At 40.4% G+C, this 18,599-nt stretch overlaps 1 protein-coding gene across 1 annotated transcript in view; it reads left to right on the plus strand.

The window, feature by feature from the left end:
• GRID2 (glutamate ionotropic receptor delta type subunit 2) overlaps window positions 1-18,599 on the plus strand; it is a 1,117,957-nt gene that overhangs the window by 893,713 nt on the left and 205,645 nt on the right. Inside the window, exon 11 of the mRNA XM_087724106.1 lies at window positions 16,726-17,038. Coding sequence (XP_087580232.1) covers window positions 16,726-17,038 — 313 coding nt within the window. The remainder of the gene's footprint in view (window positions 1-16,725; window positions 17,039-18,599) is intronic.

The following is an 18,599-nucleotide window of genomic DNA, read 5'->3' on the forward strand; positions in this document are numbered from 1 at the left end:
GGGGTGGGAATGGAGATTTTGCAATATCCTTCCCTCAGGAGTGGGGTGGGAATGGAGATTTTGCAATATCCTTCCCTCAGGAGTGGGGAGGGAATGGAGATTTTGCAATATCCTTCCCTCAGGAGTGGGGAGGGAATGGGGATTTTGCAATATCCTTCCCTCAGGAGTGGGGTGGGAATGGAGATTTTGCAATATCCTTCCCTCAGGAGTGGGGAGGGAATGGAGATTTTGCAATATCCTTCCCTCAGGAGTGAGGAGAGAATGGGGATTTTGCAATATCCTTCCCTCAGGAGTGGGGTGGGAATGGAGATTTTGCAATATCCTTCCCTCAGGAGTGGGGAGGGAATGGAGATTTTGCAATATCCTTCCATCAGGAGTAAGGAGAGAATGGGGATTTTGCAATATCCTTCCCTCAGGAGTGAGGAGAGAATGGGGATTTTGCAAGTATCCTTCCCCTGTCACGCCCACAGAACCGGTAGTAAAAAATTTTGAATTTCACCACTCTCCCGGAACCCATCAGTGAACAGAGGCAAAAACGCAAATGGAGAACTAAGGAAATAGAACTTAAGCTTCAGTTGAAGCAGGATATTTTCCTCATTATTTCAAGACACAGAACACCCATTAATTTGCTTGATACCTGCTCGCTTGTCCTTTTCTTTTTCACCCATCTACCACTTTCTAAATAAAGATGCAGTGGAAATATTATAGCGAAGACATCCTACTGAAATTTGGCAGAATCGGTCTCCTCTAAAATACCTTCCTTGTTATTTATATCCCACTCTACAAATAAAAATAGCTGCATGAATTTTAATGCTTCCTCATTATAACTGATGGGCAATTTCCTTTTCTTTTGCACATCTCCGAGCGGCTGAAGTTTAATTGGTTTGCCCTCAAACCTTGAAGTGCATACTTGAACTGAACTGTATCATCTCCAAGCCTTAGATTTCCTATCTGAATGGTATCAGGGCTGCTTTCTATAGATCTAATAACTAATCCCTGTATATTTTATACATTTCACCTACTGTCATATTCCAAAAACAAATCACAAGCAATTTTTAGAAACTCTCTAGAGGCCCCATCCAAAATTGTGGGGATTAGAGTTAAGGCTCCCATCTGTCATTATTATGCATTCTGGGCTAATTAAATATCCAGCAGACAAGACCCAATGTACCCACCCTAATATGCTTCCAAATTGTTTGGTAAATATTCAGGTTTACCCTGTTGATGCTTGCAGCTTAAAATGCAAAACTCCTGAAATGTAGGTTCATTGTTAGATGACAGTGCTTCCCTCCCCACAACTACAGAAGAGATTATTATAAATTAAGGAAGACTAGAATAGAAATAGACTAGACTAGACTAGACTAGACTAGACTAGACTAGACTAGACTAGACTAGACTAGACTAGAATAGAATAGAATAGAATAGAATAGAATAGAATCAGTGGTGTGTTTCAAAAAAAATTAGAACTTCTTCTGTAGGTGTCACCTGCTTTGTGGGAGTGGCTTGCCAGCCTTGTGACTGTGTGGGAGTGGCTTGCCAGCCATGTGACTTAGTAGGAGTGGCTTGGCAGTCATGTGACTGGATGGGCATGGCCAACTTGTAAAATGTGGTGAAACTCACTTAACAACGCTCTTGCTTAGCAACCAAAATGTTGGCTCAGAAACTCTGGCATTTGAAGCACGCAAGTCTTAAAGCTGTCAAGTTACAAGACCCTGCACCCCTAACCCTTTAGAAAAAAAAACCCAGGGGTGTTTAAACTTGACAGCTTTAAGACTTTAAGGTTTCGATAGGACTCTTAGAGATGGGTGGGATGATTGGTGAGTCAGCCAATTAGTGAGCGGCGGGTGGGGCAAGCATGCTGCGGATGGGCAGAGGGAGGGAGCTGGAACCGGTTCTAAACAGTACTCTAGATTTGTGGAACCTCTTCTATAGAAGAGGTTAGAATGGCAGGAACCCACAACAGAACAGAACAGAACAGAACAGAATAGAATAGAATAACAGAGTTGGAAGGGACCTTGGAGGTCTTCTAGTCCAACCCCCTGCTTAGGCAGGAAATCCTACACCACTTCAGACAAATGGTTATCCAATATCTTCTTTAAAACTTCAAGTGTTAGAGCATTCACAACTTCTGGAGGCAAGCTGTTCCACTGATTAATTGTTCTAACTGTCAGGAAATTTCTCCTCAGTTCTAAGTTGCTTCTCTCCTTGATTAGTTTCCACCCATTGCTTCTTGTCCTACTCTCAGGTGCTTTGGAGAATAGTAATTCTCTTTGGAGAATAGTAATTCTTCACAGGCTGGCCTAGACTGGCTGAGAGACTGTTTGAAGTTACAATAACATTGCAAAAAAAGGAGTTGCCATCAGTCCTCACATTAGAACTGTTGCAGTGTCCCATCATCAAAATTTGGCTGCATGGCAACTGGCCTGTATTTAAAACCGTTTCCAGCATCCTGGGATCATGTGATCGCCACTTACAACCTTCTTAGCTGGCTTCTAACAAGCTAAGTCAATGGGAGAAGCCAGATTCGCTTAAGGATGTCATGATTCACTCAACAAGTACGGTGATTGACTTAACAACCATGGCAAAAAAGTCATAAAATTTAGTATGATTCACTTAAACAATCGTTTGCTTAACAATGGAAATTCTGGTCTCAATTGTAGTAGTAAGTCAAGGACTATATAACAACGTATTTACTCAGCTATAAAAGCAATTTGCTATCTACCCTGTTAACCACCCCTATACAACATAGATTAGCCAACATATAGTCAACTAAGTCCCCTTCCAAATGTTTTGGGACTCAGCCCAAACCAGTGTGGCTTGTGGCCAGGGTCCATGGTCAAGCGATGGTGAGAGTGGTCCAAAATATGTACCAGATTGTCAGCTCTTTGTATATGAAATATTTCTGGTGTTTCATTTATTTTGTATGTCTTCCTCCAAAAGATTTTCTTGGATGTAGATAGATAATGTATTTACCAAGTCCCTCTGATGCACATATTTTCCTTTTCAACAATAATATTAGATTACCAAAAGCAATCTGGTAGCACTTTTTGTAACAAGCAAATTTTATTACAGGGCAGTAAGTTTTGCAAGCTGCAACTAATATCATCAAGGTGCATCAGACTTCTCATACAAATCCCCTTTGTCAAGGTTCCAAATAGCATCCGCCATCAAATAAGAATCCAAGGCTGGAGGTTCTTCAAAATTTAAATTTATTAAAGAAACCATGTTGGCACATCTAGGAAAACCCGAATCTGAAAGTTTCCAGGTTTTCCCCACCCAGTTGAAAGTTCAAGACTTTGCCCCAGCACCCACGTGTCCATCACATGTTCCAATCAGCTACTGTCATGAAAGAAGATTCCTCCCATCCACGTCAGTCCAGGTGCAGGGACAAAATGACCTTGACTCTCCGAGAAGGAATGTTATTATGGCTACATGTCTCCCATGCTCCATGTAGACAATCCCCCCTCCCAATTTCCCACAGTAGAATATGTTTGAGGCCCAATACAAAGATGGCTTCCAAACCTGACAACCTTCTGATTTTGGTCTACTGTAAAGAGCTCTCTTCCTACATAGATTAAATTATGAAAGTATATTCAGGTCCAAAGTTAAGCAGTGATTTGCATGCTGTGAGAAGCGGCTGAAACTAGTCTGTGTGGGACAGATGCATACATAGCTACTTTTGCAAGTATTGAGACAATATGGCATAGTGGTAAAAGGACAAGATTACAAGTAGTCCTCAACTTACAACCAAAATTGAGCCCAACATTTCTGTCTCTAAGTAAAACATTTGCTAAATGAAGTTTGCCCCCATTTTACAACCTTCCTTGCCACGGTTGTTAAGCGAATCACTGAAGTTGTTAAGTTCGTAATGCGTTTGTTAAGTGAATCTCGCCTCCCCATTGAATTTGCTGGTCAGAAGGTCACAAAAGGTGATCATATGATCCCAAGACACTGCAACCTTACATACCCGTATTTTTCTGAGTATAAGATGCACCGGAGTATAGGACGCACCAAGATTTTGAAGAGGCAAATTAAAAAAAGTTTTTGCACTCTGCAGACCTCCCAAATACGGCTCGTTTTTTGTCCCCCCAAAAAAAGGCATACCTAGCCTTTAGGAGGCTTGTAGAGTGCTACTAGGGGCTGGGGGGTGGGGGAACAAGCAAAAGTGGCCTGTTTTTGTCAAAAGGCATGCATAGCCTTTAGGAGGCTTATATAGTGCTCCTGGGGTCTTGGGGGGGGCAAAAACGATCATAAAACAGCCTGTTTTTTGCTCCTGGGGGCTGGGGAGGACTAAAATGAGCATAAAACAGCTTGTTTTTTGCTCATTTTAGCCCTCCCCAGCCCCCAGAAGCATTCTGGAACCTCCTAAAGGCTATGCATGGCCATTTTTGCAAAGGGGGCATGGTTTTGGGAGGCCAAAAATGCTGTATTCAGTGTATAAGACGCACCCAGATTTTCACCCTCTTTTTTGAAGGAAAAAGGTGCATCTTACACTTCAAAAAATACAGTAAGTATGAGTCAGTTGCCAAGCATCCGAATTTTGATCATGTGACCGTGGGGCTGCTGCAATGGTTATTAAGTGTGAAAAATGGTTATGTCCCTTTTTATTCCAGTGCCGTTGTAACTTTGAACGATCACTAAATGAACTGCTATAAGTCAGTACTATCACAATGTAACACAAAGTACTACAATTGTGTTTTATTTTTAAGCATCTCAGAAACATATAATTGGCCAGCATAAAAAAAAAACACAGATAATAATGAATTAGATTACCATTAGTTTATCAAGGACGAGTTCCACTTTTGACCTACACTTCCATTTTTGTTAAGACTCTTGCAAGCTGAGATTTGACTTACATTATAAGAGCTACATGAAAGTCCTATCAAGTGGACTGCTCCATCAGGAGGTTCCTTTAAAAATTCAGTGCTAGGAAGTGCTGAGACATGAAATTATGCAGCCCACACGTTTTGTGGGAAATAGTAGGTTTTCCATGAAGAGCTGCTGAAGGTACCTTGCTGAGAAGGTGTGTCAAATTTCAAAGGTGCCATTGCAAGAGACATAAGGCAGTGGAGTAGTTACATTTCCTACATTAAAATAGAACATTGTTCAACCCAATGCACCTGCATGACATATTCTCCACGAAAGGTAGAATTTTTAGACATTTGCAGAACTCCAAATGAGTTCAGATTATCTTCTTGTTTATTTAATATTAGCTGATAACCAGGCATTGCCCCAGTATTTATTTATCCTAATCCTGTATTGGACAGGAAAAGCCCTGATTTCGGCAACAATTAAATTAGTTGCAAATGTTTTCTCTGTGCCCCCAGCAGCATTAAGGAAAGTGATACCACCTTATTGTTTTGCTAGCCGATCCATGATCATTTGGTATGCTTTTTTCTGATCTTGATTTAGAAGTGGTTTCTTGTCCGCGATATTTGCACTAAGCTGTTCAACATTGTAGTTCTTTTCTGGTATGTAATGTGCATGAAGGACATCATGTCAGTTTTGTAGTGGTGCAGGCAGGCCAAGTTGCAATAATGTATAATAGATCATGGCCATACATTTGTCCTTCCTTGTGGAATACTGTGAAGCCATTATCATGGCAACTTCACTGCTGTACCGTAGAAGCCATTTTACGGCAGTACGATAGAAGTCATTTTAAGGCACAACAGGCTGTATCTTAACAGAATACATACCCCAAGGGGGTGTTAAGGGTGTCTTACCCCCACAGTATTTGTTTCCAGAGAGTAAGTTATCAGTGTACCAAGTTTGGTTGAAATTGCTGGAGGCGTTCCAGGGTTATGCTGGAACACACAGACACACAGACACACACACACACACACACACACACACACACACCACATATATATATGCAGGTCTTTTCCTGTGTAAGATTGAGGCAGTGGTTGGTCAGGTCCAGGATGTGTTGAGGGGGGTTGTGTTTGTTCTGGATAGCTGTCAAGGCTTCTTTTATAGGCACTTGGGTGAAGAGGGATATGACATCGAAACTCACGAATAGGTCGCTGGGTTGTAGGTTTTGTTTCTTTATTGTTTCTATGAAGTGGAGTGAGTTTTGTACGTGTGAGGTGATGGATTCTGCATAGGCTTGGAGTTGTTTGGCAAGGAATTTGACAAGATTCTGTAGAGGTAAGCCTATGGAGCTGACTATGGGTCTGAGTGGTGTTCCTTCTTTGTGTATCTTGGGGAGGCCATAGAGTTTTCGGCATCTGGAATATTTCTCTCTGGGATGATTCTTTGCTGGATATCTTCACTGATGGGAGAGGCTTTTATTTTGGATTTGGTGTTTTTTTCCAGGTGAGGTCTTTGTTTAGAGGTTTGTAAGCGGGGTCTTGGAGTAGGTTGGATAGTTTGACAACATGAATAAACATGATGATACTTCCCACCTACCAGACATCTGGAAACCAGCCCTAATGGCAGTCAGATATTGCAACAAACCCAGATGTCCAATCTGCTCCCACATCGACAGCACCTAGAACTAAGGAGAAATTTCCTGACAGAACAATTGATCATTGGAACAGCTTGCCTCTAGAAGTTGTGAATGCTCCAACACTGGAAGTTTTTAAGAAGGGATTGGAAAATCATTTGTCTGAAATGTTATAGGGTTTCCTCCCTCAACAGGGAGTTGGATTAAAAGACCTCCAAGGTCCCTTCCAACTCTGTTATTTTATGTTCTACAGTATGGCCTAAGTATTGCTTGACACTTTATTGTCTTTATTCTCTTATCCTGTTAGGCCACAACAAGCATACACACAAGGGTTATGTTCAGTTCCAGTCAGTTATTCAGTATTTCTTTCCTTTTTTAAAAAAGTTAAAATTATTCCTTGAAAACTCTATAAAGGTGTGGAGTTTTCAATTTTGGGAGTATGTTTGTGTGCCTGTTTGAGTGTGGTTCTTATAATGCCACATGTTGAAAAAGTAATGTTAAACCTATTAAAGTTGTGACAGCTGCCTCTTGAGAAGCTCTGAACAATAAGCTAGTTAAGGAATATATTAATGGTCCCCTTCATATCTTAAATGGATCTAGAAGGACCAGAAGCAGCATGGCTGAAACATACAAGGCAGGAAGCCATATGGCACAGCTGCTTCATTTCGATATATTATTAAACATCTTTCAGAGAAGGGAAAAGCATATTATTCGGAAGTTATTTTGCAAAGGCAATATCCACAGGACAAATTAAACGAACAGCATTTTATGACTTTCGAACATAACCTTGTAATAAAAGTTCGGCACTATTTCATCAAAGGTAGAAGAAGTGAATTTTCTGACTGACAATTGAGCTCCAATTCCCATGTAGGCAGCTGTGTTATTTTCAAAAATCTCTCTCTGACCATGAGGTAAAAGAACTAAATTCAGCATACATCCTACCTGTATTTTCTGTCAGATCTGTAGGGCTATAGATACAGTGAGGTAGCTTCACTGGAGAAGGAAGTATCCAGGTGAATTGAACCAGGTAAAATGAAGGATTGCAAGTGCAACCCCCAAATTTCAGGCTTGATGCCCAGTGCTTACCTCTTACAACATCACCAGTTAAATTGGAAAGCACAATGTGTCCTGCTATACATTCAGATTCAGCATCACCTTCTAAAGAATTATCAACAGCTCGCAAGGAGCAACTGTGATTAGTTTCTGTCACTGCCAACACATTGTCACCCAGTGAATATCATTTTACCAGAATTTTCTCTCAGTTAACTGTTTTGTTGAATTATTATAAACTACAACTTCTGTCCTCGGTAATAGGATCCAGACACATCTCCTGTCTGTTTCTTTTTATTGCCTTCCATTACTCCAACTTTCAAAGTTTTCTTTCATGGCTCCTCTCCTTCTCTTAAGGTACCTAATAAACCTACATTTTAATCCAGAGCAGGGGTGTCAAACTCAAGGCTTGGGGCCGGATTCGGACAGCGGGGTGCTCGTATCTGGCCCGTGGGGCTACTCTAGAAACAGTGAAGTACCGTCCTGCAGTGCCTCTGCCAGCGAAAGCAGAGCTCGAGAGAGCTGCGCGCGGCCCTCCCGAGCTCTGTTGTTGCTGGCAGAGAGTTGCAGGAGGACATCACAACTGAAAACGGAGCTTGCAAGGGCCACAGGCAGCACTCCCAAGCTACAATCCCAAGGATTGTAGGAGGCTATCACAGCCGAAACGAAGCTTGGGAGCCCGTTTTCATTGGCAGAGTGCTTGAGACATCACCGGCGCCCCCAACATTTATTTATTTATTTATTTATTTATTTATTTATTTATTTATTTATTTATTTATTTATTTATTTATTTATTTATTTATTTATTTATTTATTTGTCTTGTATGCCACCCACTCCCGGAGGACTCCGGGCGGCTCACAAAAGACAAGGGAAAGGGGGGGAAAGAAAAAAAACCAACATTCACAATTTCCATGGAGGCAGATGCTTCTCAGCTCCCCCCAGCCTGCTGGAACAGCCAGGACTTGGTGGCTTTGCGGAAGGCCGGGAGGGTAGTAAGGGTCCAGATCTCAACAGGGAGCTCGTTCCAGAGGGCCGGAGCTGCAACAGAGAAGGCTCTCCCCCGGGGAGTCGCCAGCCGACATTGGCTGGCAGATGGAATCCGGAGGAGACCTAACCATGTCAACATGAGTGACATTAAGCTGGCCATGCCCACCCTAGTCCCCCAAGGTCAAACACAACTCTGATGTGGCCCTCAATGAACTCTAATTTGACACCCCTGGTCTAGAATCCAGAGCAGAGGTATCAAACCCGTGGCTTCTGGGCCGGATGCATCACATGCTGGCTCCGCCCCCACCCAGTTTAGAGAAGGGGGAGAAAGTCCTGATACATCACATGATGTTGCCATGATGATGTTATTTGACACCCTTGATCTAGCGTCTAGTTGCAGAGCCTTATGCTACATCAGGGGAAGCCAATACCTTACAAGTAGATGCCTTTGTTGTCAGCCTATGCATATTTTATTCAGATCCATCTTTCTTCTAAATAAGAGACATTTCTTTATTTCACGGCTCTAACCACAATCCTTGTGAAGTTTTGAGCATAGGAAGATCAAGTCTTTCCAAGTTGCCGTCCTGTCCTACTTCTGTTCTTCTCCACCTGTTTGCATTGACTTGGCATTGCTTGGTGACTTGATCTTAAAAAAAAAAAAAAACCTAAGCAGGAAACTTACTTCCCCACCAGCAAGAGATTCTTTAAGCCTTTCTCCCTTCCAGTCTTCAAAGTGGTGTCATCTGCACAACTGAGGTTCTTGATGTTCCTCCTAGCAATTCTGATTCCAACATCTTTTTTTTTCTACTTCAGCATTTCTCATGGCATACTCTGCATATAAATTAATTAGGGGACTGCAGAAAACATCTCTTGATTCTGAGGGGTTTAGTTGCTTTGGTTATGTTACATCTTAGACATCATACAAATTATTCAACAGGCAGATGACATGGCTCAGTACATCCATGTTTTTAAAGCTACCCACAAATCTTTCTGAAGTTTTTGAGAGGTTTTGCCCATTCCACCATCCACTGGATGTTAGCAATGTTCTCCTTTTGGATCCAGTTTATATATCTAGCCTCTATCTCATTCCATGCCCTGTTGAAATCTGGAGTGTTAGCACCTTGAGAATTTCTTATTAGTACATGAGATAGAAGCAACTGTTTGGTAGTTCAAATATCATTAGCACGGTCTTTTTTGGTATTGGAATACAAATCGATCCTATTCTGTCCCTTGATCATTACTATTTTTCATATCTGCTCACATAGCACATCATCATTTGAAATGCATCATCTTGTAATATTTTTTTAATGCAGCTTTTTTGTTAGCAACATTTTCTAGAATCCATTTTACTTCACTTTCCAGAAGATGGGATATCATACCTGATTAAACTTCCATGCATATCATTAAGATTTAGGTGGGTGTTTTTTAAAGTTCTTCTGAATATTTGCAATGTTGCTCCTTTAGCTATACTTTCCAAAGTAAATTAATTCATTCCATTGCATTTTTTTCCAGTTTATTACAGTCACAGACCAGAGACCAGAACAAATAAAAACACTCATTCAAACAAATGAAAATATACAATTAAAAATTCTAGTATAAAATAATAAATAACAACTAAAATCCATGGTAAAATCCATTCTGCCTATTATACACCATCTAACTATACTAAAATTGCAATACATAAACTGTGTAAGTTTAATAATAAAAGGGAAAGGACTAAGCAGAGCAAACAATTTGCCACATTTGTTATAAAAATATATATTATGGATTAGCCCCATGTTTCCAATGAATCCCCAGTGCTCCTGCACAGAATCTACCCACCTATGCTTAGTGGTGGGCTTCAAAAAATTTCAGCAACAGGTTCTCTGCTCAGTTTATGGGGGGTGGTGGTGGCCATGGGGGGCGTATGGCCTAGTCGGCCTCCTGCACCATGTGGGGGGTCACTTTCTCCAGGCTGCAGAGGCTTTCCTTGAATCTCTGGGAGGACGAAAACAGTCTCCACCTTCCAGGATTCCCTTTTTTCCCCATCCCTGAGCCTCCACACAGGCCCTGCACTTACCTCACATGTAAAATAGGCTGTGTGGAGATTCCTGGGAGGGGCAGGGAGGGGTGGGATGGGGTGGGTGGGGCCAGCCAAGGTTGGGATTTGGAAGTTCTCCAAACCAACCATGACGTTAGCTACGGGTTCTCCTGAACCAAGGCAAACCTGTAGCAATCCACCCCTGCTTGTGCGGTATTTGTGGATTGTTCATCCTTAAGCAGCCACTTTCATTGCATTTCATGGCTGCCTGATTGGTCAATGATTCTGAGCAGCTTATAAAAAGAAAATAAGAAAACAGTGCATATAAAAAGATCATAGCTGACCACATGACCAATTCAACACACTGAAAAAAAAAACCAACTAATAGGGACTCCACAAGGTCCTGATCCCAAGACCTGGGATCAAGTTTTAATAACTTTCTGAACATCATTAGCATAAGGGCTCTATGAAACTTTGTAAGATATCTTTCAAAGAACAGGTGCCAGAACAAAGTACATTTCCCAAATCCCGTTAGATAAGACTGTTTATCAGTGGGAGCCAGACAATTCCCTTTGTTTGATCTTGCTGGAGATATTTACCTTGGTTTTTTTTTTATCACACCCCTCTCAGAAGTAGTATTCAGCAGGTTCTGACCAGTTCTGGAGAACCGGTAGCAGAAATTTTGAGTAGTTCAGAGAACCGGCAAATACCACCTCTGACTGGCTCCACCCCCATCTATTCTCTGCCTCACGAGTCCCAGCTGATTGGGAGGGAATGGATATTTTGCAGTTACCTTCCCCTGGAGTGGGGTAGGAATGGAGATTTTACAGTATCCTTCCCCTGCCACGCCCACCAAGTCATGCCATATCCACAGAACCAGTAATAAAAAATTTGAATCCCACCACTGATTCCATCTTACATAAATTTTTACCTTGGTTTTCTGTAATTGTCTTAAATAAAACCTTTGTCTTCCCATTCAACTGTAATCATCTTTGCATTGCTTACTTAAGAGGTAAACTCCTTGCTCTTCTGTGAAACTCAGCATTTAGGTGGACTTTTTTCCCTATGTTTCTTTTGTTTGCTCTTTTCATTTCTTCAGCTATTTTCAAATTGACCAATTTAGCTTGACTTAAATAAAATTGCTTCGAATACAGACCTGACTAAGTGGTTACCTGTCATTAGGAAGGAAAACGGATGAAATGCTCTTCCCAATTCTTTTTAACTTCCCTCTTGCATTTGCTATCATGGACAATAGCTTTCTTTGGTGGGGAGGGGATTGACGTGAATGTGGAGACATTGATTCTAACAATGGTGATATTCTTGCCTTACCCATCATAAAGCTTTAGGAAATTATTATTATTTATTCTCTATTAGAGTGATGATACAGCTAATTGCAGGGCAATAGAATTTGTTTACCAGTTAGCTATAGAGACAATGACAGTACTTGAAGAAACAGCTACTTCTCTCTGTTCATCCTCCGATGCAGCCAGCTGTTTTCCCTTGCTAATAGATGCCTTGGAGTGTCTTCAAATGACTTCAAGTGTCTGTCTTGGGTTGAAAGCTACTGCCATACAGAAATGTGCCTGGAAGTTCCCTAAATTTGTGAAATAAGTTTCCATTTTTCAAACTTAGTCATAAGAATTTATTTCAAATTTCTCTTGTTGAGGTTTCTAAGTTCAGTTGCTTGTGGTGACATAATTCTTATGGCTTTGTTACATGTCTTTCTGTCACTTTCAAAGTTCCTTTGGGTGACTTATATGGTTAGCTGGGTTGGAGGTTAGCAAGTGCATGTTCGAAACCCAGATGCGGCGGGATGGGGTGAGCTCACATCATTCATTCCAGCTCATTGACAGCTAATCCTTTCAAACCGGAAGTCCCTTAAAAGGTGCCTCCAACATGAATGGGAGTGGTAGCTTTCCTTGTTGCCCATATTTCCTAAGATGAATCTGGAACTTCAGATTAACTGATATATGGGAAGGCAACAGACACTGGATGTAGAACAGTGAAAGTAAATGTAAAAGTTTCCCTCACACATATGTGCTAGTTGTTCCTGACTCCAGGGGCGGTGCTTATCTTCATTTCAAAGCCAAAGAGCCAGCGCTGCCCAAAGACGTCTCCATGGTCATGTGACCGGCATGACTAAATGCCAAAGGCGCAGAGAACGCTATTACCTTCCCATCAAAGGTGGTTCCTATTTTTCTACTTGCATTTTTACATGCTTTCGAACTGCTAGGTTGATAGAAGCTGGGACAAGTAATAGGTGCTCACTCTGTTACATGGTGCTAGGGATTCGAACTGCCAAACTGCTGACCTTTCTGATCGACAAGCTCAGCATCTTAGCCACTTAGCCACCGCCTCCCTAAAACAATAGTGAAATCCAAGTTCCTTGAAAGTTCCTTCGCTACTTCATTAGTTCAAATGCACCACATGCCATTGCAACAAGTTCTCTTGCCTTTAAAAAGCACATTTTGGAAATGAATTATATTTCATTAAATTGGTAGGGGGGAAATATTTCTTTTGCAACATGGTGGTAAAAAAATTAAGTAGATAAAATGTATTGATTTGTGTCAACAAATTCTACCAGGCGTTATTCAATCAAAGTTAAACATTTTGCTGTTCCTGTTGATATAAATATGGATTTAACAAGCCCAGATTGGACCAATATCATTGGCAGCCAACCAGTTTCTGCTAGTCATTAGGCAAACTTTCCTCATGATAAAAAAAAAAAAAAGATTCAAAGCAGTTGCTATGAACGTGCAGAAACTGGATTGACAGATTTTAGAGATCTCTAGATGTGGTTAGAATTCCGAAATTCAGACTAGAGTTTGCCTAAAATGACTTCTTAATATTGTTTGAGGATTCAATTCATACAGCATACTATGCTGCAGTGTGCCTTACTTGATCTTGGCTTAGTGATATATGAATTCTGTTCCCGTGGTTTGTAGTCTAGAGAAAACGGCTGTCTTCCTGTAGCCAAGGTGGCGCAGTGGTTAGAGTGCAGTACTGCAGGGTACTTCCGCTGACTGCTAGCTGCAATTCAGCAGTTCAAATCTCACCGGCTTAAGGTTGACTCAGCCTTCCATTCTTCCAAGGTGGGTAAAATGAGGACCCAGATTGTTGGGGGCAATAGGCTGACTCTGTAAGCCGCTTAGAGAGGGCTGTAAAACCATTATGAAGCAGTATATAAGTCTAAGTGCTATTGCTATTGCTATTTATTCAAAAGTAGAGTCGAACAAACTATGGTTTAGTGCAGTGGGTGAACCTGACATGATTCTATTAACATTATGACTAAGAAGAAATCCAATTGTGCTGTCATAAGCAAAAATGTTTTTTTAAATTTTCTCCTGATTATAAAAATAAAGGCAACTTCTTACTTCCCAGCTTAATTCCTTTACTCATTCTGGTTTTCTTTGTACCATACTTGTTTGTTTTGCTTGTTTGTTTAACTTTTACCATAACATGAAAACATCAATTAAATAGAAAAATTAATTACATTTCTATGCATGAGAAAGAGACTAGCAAAAAAATAACATTAAAATAGAAAACAATTGTAAATTGATTTTTTTTCTGATCTATATCTCCTGTGTTATTAATTCTATAATGGAGAGATCTAAAAGGTTTTCAATCCAGTTTTGACTTAAAAGCACGGAATATGATTTCCTAAACCATTAGTCAATATGTTTTCCTATAAACAAGTTCTGAAAGTAGAAAAAGGATTGCTATCTTTTTTTTTTTTTTTGTATTTTCAGATTGCAAGGACATAGGCAACTGAATTAAAATTCTGATTTTAACACAGTTATCACTGTCACCATTTTAAAAGACAGAATTTTAATTAACTGGATCAGAATCTCTTTTAACATCAAATCATCTCTATTCCCCTGTTTTTGTTTAGGGTTTTTTTGTGTGGTGTATATGTGTTAGTTTTCAAAATACTTATATAAAAATGTCTTTTGGAAGCTCAAAAGTAAGATGTATAGTCTTCTATTCAAGGATGCAGTTGGGTGTTTAAGCAGAGTCTTCTACTGTATTTACATAATATATTCTGACTCATGAACCCAATTAGAACTTAAATAGGTCACGTTAGGGTTGAGACTATATATGCTTTTATGACATTTTGCATTGGAGTTTCTGTACTGGCTTGGATATCATATTTTGTAATATTCTAAAATCTATTTTATTATACCAAGATTGTGCTACATTAGGTATAAACTATGTAAATCAACACATGCATGGAAAAATAATTGTTGGGTCTAAGAAACTAATCTGGTTAAAATTCTGAAATGTCACAATTTCCCTTACATTTTAAAAGATTTCTCCAATAGTCTATGCAAGTAAGCATTCACAAAGATCAGTTCTTTGGGAACTGATTAGGACTATGCAATGCTTTGGATTACATTTAGAATAACAGAGGTGGAAGGAGCCTAACAGGATAACAGAATAAAGTGTAAGGCAATACTTAGGCCATAATGTAGAGTTGGAAGGGACCTTGGAGGTCTTCTAGTCCAACTCCCTGTTTAGACAGGAAACCCTATAACATTTCAGACAAATGGTTGTCCAACCTCTTCTTAAAGTCTTCCAGTGTTGGGGCATTCACAACTTCTGGAGGCAAGCTGTTCCACTGATTAATTGTTCTAACTGCCAGGAAATTTCTCCTTGATTCTAGGTTGCTTCTCTCCTTGATTAGTTCCCATCCATTGCTTCTTGTCCTACCCTCAGGGGCTTTGGGGAATAGCTTGACTCCCTCTTCTTTGTGGCAACCCCTGAGATATTGGAACACTGCTATCATGTTACCCTAGTCCTTCTTTTCACTAACTAGGCATACCCAGTTCCTGCAACTGTTCTTCGTATGTTTTGATTCAAGGGCAAAAAAAGTGTGTGCATCTTTTTTCAAGAGTAGTTGATAACCCAGCGCTGCCCGGGTATTTATTATCCCAACCTTCCTTCCATATATATACACATACATACATACACATACATACATACACACACACACACATACACATATATATACATACATATATATCTATTAGATTTTTTACAACCCCCTGGTATGCCCAAATATGGGAGGAAGATCACTACTTCCATTCTCTGTCCTTCGGCTCGTCACAAGAGACCATCCCGTCTCTTGTGACGAGCCAAAGGACAGAGAATGGAAGTAGTGATCTTCTTCCCATATTTGGGCATACCGGGGGTTGTAAAAAATCTAATAGATACCTTTCACCCTGGCTTCACTGATAACAGATAAGAGCCTGTGGCCTAATGGCTAAGATGTCTGCCTAGTATGTAATATAGCCCAGGTTCAAATCCCAGTAAGGGTATGGATAGCTGATGAGAGCTAAATAGCTTGAAATAGATCTATACTAGTCTCCCTTTATTTATTTATTTATCAGCACAAACACAACAAAATACACACACACACACACACATATATATATATATACACATACATACACAGCTCCTTGCTCTTTGCAATGTTGGGAAAAGAGGCATTTGGTTTCAGAAGCTGTAGACAGATCAGTATAAGTGCCCTTCAAGAAATCTCTTGTTATTGAATCCAAAGCACAGCAAGCCTGTTTAGGTTTTTATGTCTTTTGGAACTGGCAATTGCTAATAGAATAAGAATAGCACAACAATAGCAACAGCAACGAAACAAAAGTTATTTTACAGTCTAAGAAGGAGTTTTATTTCTCAAACTCTAGAATTCATCACATTGTTCCACTATAGAGATCATATCAATAGAGACATTGGTGTTATGCAAATGTAATAATACAGAGAAGTCCATTAAAAATATTTGCTTGGCAAAACTCTGAATCAACAGGCTATTGAAAGGAACTTTTCAATTTTTTATCAGTTATATAGTTTGGTGTCAATAAAAAATATCAAAAATTAATAAATTTTTAATTGTTAAAAAAATAATTTAAAAAAAATAAAAAATTAAATTCTTCTCCAGGCTATCTTTATTTGAAACACGCTCTTCTTCTGAGTCAGTTTAAAAACTCTTTAAACATGACCTCCATGAATTTATCTGGTCGTTCATTCTCCACTTTGTGTCTGTTTTCTTCCTTCTCGCTCCTCCGGGTTGTTATACGCAAACTGCAAGGGAAGCAAAACTTGGCAACTGTTTTTCCAAGAGAAGTTCCAGAGGCTGTAAATCAGACAGAAGCGATGCTTTTTTTTTTTCTTTTGCTAAGCGAAATGAATTTTCTGTCTCTTTTCCTTTAGAGAGCTGATATAGGCATTTCTGCATTGACGATTACACCAGACCGGGAAAACGTGGTCGATTTTACAACACGCTACATGGACTACTCGGTGGGGGTCTTGCTGCAAAAGGCTGAAAAAACCATGGATATGTTTGCTTGCCTGGCACCATTTGACCTCTCCCTCTGGGCTTGCATCGCTGGCACAGTGCTGCTCGTCGGACTCTTGGTCTATCTTCTCAACTGGCTTAATCCTCCGCGGCTTCAGATGGGATCGATGACCTCCACAACCCTCTACAACTCCATGTGGTTTGTGTATGGATCCTTCGTGCAGCAAGGTAAGAAACGTCTATGGATCTCATGATGCAGTTGGTGGAATTCAAGTACCGTATTTTTCGGAGTCTAAGATGCACCAGAGTATAAGATGCACTGGAGTATAAGACGCACCAAGATTTTGAAGAAGTCAATTTTTAAAAAAAAGTTTTGCACTCTGCAGACCTCCCAAACCCTCTGCACACCTCATTTTTTGTGAAAAACGGGGCATGCAGAAAGTTTGATAGGCCTGCAAAGTGATCCTGGGGGCTGGGGGGCAAAAAATGGCCCGTTTTTGCCAGAAAAAGGGCATGCATTGTCTTTAGGAGGCTTTTAGAGTGCTCCTGGGGGCTGGAGGAGCAAAGATGAACAAAAAACTACCATTTTACATGAAAACGGGCCTGTTTTTTGTCAAAAAAGGGGCATGCATAGCCTTTAGGAGGCTTGTAGAGTGCTCCTGGGATGCGGGGGGGAAAACGAGCAATATGTGTCTGGTTTATGCTCATTTTTGCCCTCCCCACCCCCTAGGAGCACTTTGCAGGCCTCCTAAACCCTCTGCACATCCATTTTTGTGAAGGGGGTGGAGTTTCAGGAGGCCAAAAATGCTCTATTGACTGTATGAAATGAACCCAGATTTTCACTCTCTTTTTTTGGCGAAAAAGGTGCGTCTTATACTACGAAAATATGGTAGTCCTCAACTTACAGCAGTTTGTTTAGTGACTGTTCGAAGTTACAATGGCACTGACAAAAAGTGACTTATGACCATTTTTTAACAAATTTCCTTCCTTCCTTCCCATTGAATAACAGGCAAGGTTGAGCTCCGAAAATCAGTTAAAAAAAACTGAATAAGAAATTTAACTTTTCATTTTTATAGTCAATGCAAGCATTTTCAAGCCATAAAGATCTCTTGTGCTTTCTAATCAAGCAATGTCATTGTTTGTTTCAGTTTCATCGCCAATAGAGAGGCATTAATTCAGGTAAAATGTCAAGCATTACAAGTCCACAGAAAGATGTTAACTTATCATTAATCATTAAAAATAAAATTACAGATAATGGCTGTGCTTTCCACTCTCCTAATATTGCAGTAATTACCCCCAAATTATAAGAAAATTGGAACAAAATATCCAGTATACTCAGCTCTCTTCTTGAAATAAGAACTAGAATACCAACATTTGCTCTTTGGAAAACAATCTCTTTGAATGGATGGGTCAATAAATAATAGAGAAGGGATTCATCTATAGGACGGTCAAAATCTCCTGAACTGGTTTCTGTGCGACAGTGTTTCTCATTTATCACTTGCTTGAGATGGCTGTTTTTTCTTCACTAAGTGTTGTGGTCCACCAATGGCCAACAGAGCTGGTAGCAGATTCGGACAATGAGGAGGTTGGGGAGGAATATGGGCTAGTCCTGGAGTCTGGGGAAGGCTCTGATGAAGGCTCTGTGTCGGAGGCAGAGATGAAGCCAGGGCCGTTCGACAGTTATCAGCTGCCTTTGGAGTCGGAGATAAGTGGGGCTGAAGAACAGCTGGAGCCTGTTCCTGATGTGCACATGCGCAGAGCTGTCAGGAGACGGGAACAGTTAAGGAAG

Source organism: Thamnophis sirtalis, unplaced genomic scaffold, assembly GCF_051295495.1.
Source record: "Thamnophis sirtalis isolate CommonGarterSnake01/CBP01778 unplaced genomic scaffold, rThaSir2_p1.2 scaffold_10, whole genome shotgun sequence".
Lineage (NCBI taxonomy): Eukaryota > Metazoa > Chordata > Lepidosauria > Squamata > Natricidae > Thamnophis > Thamnophis sirtalis.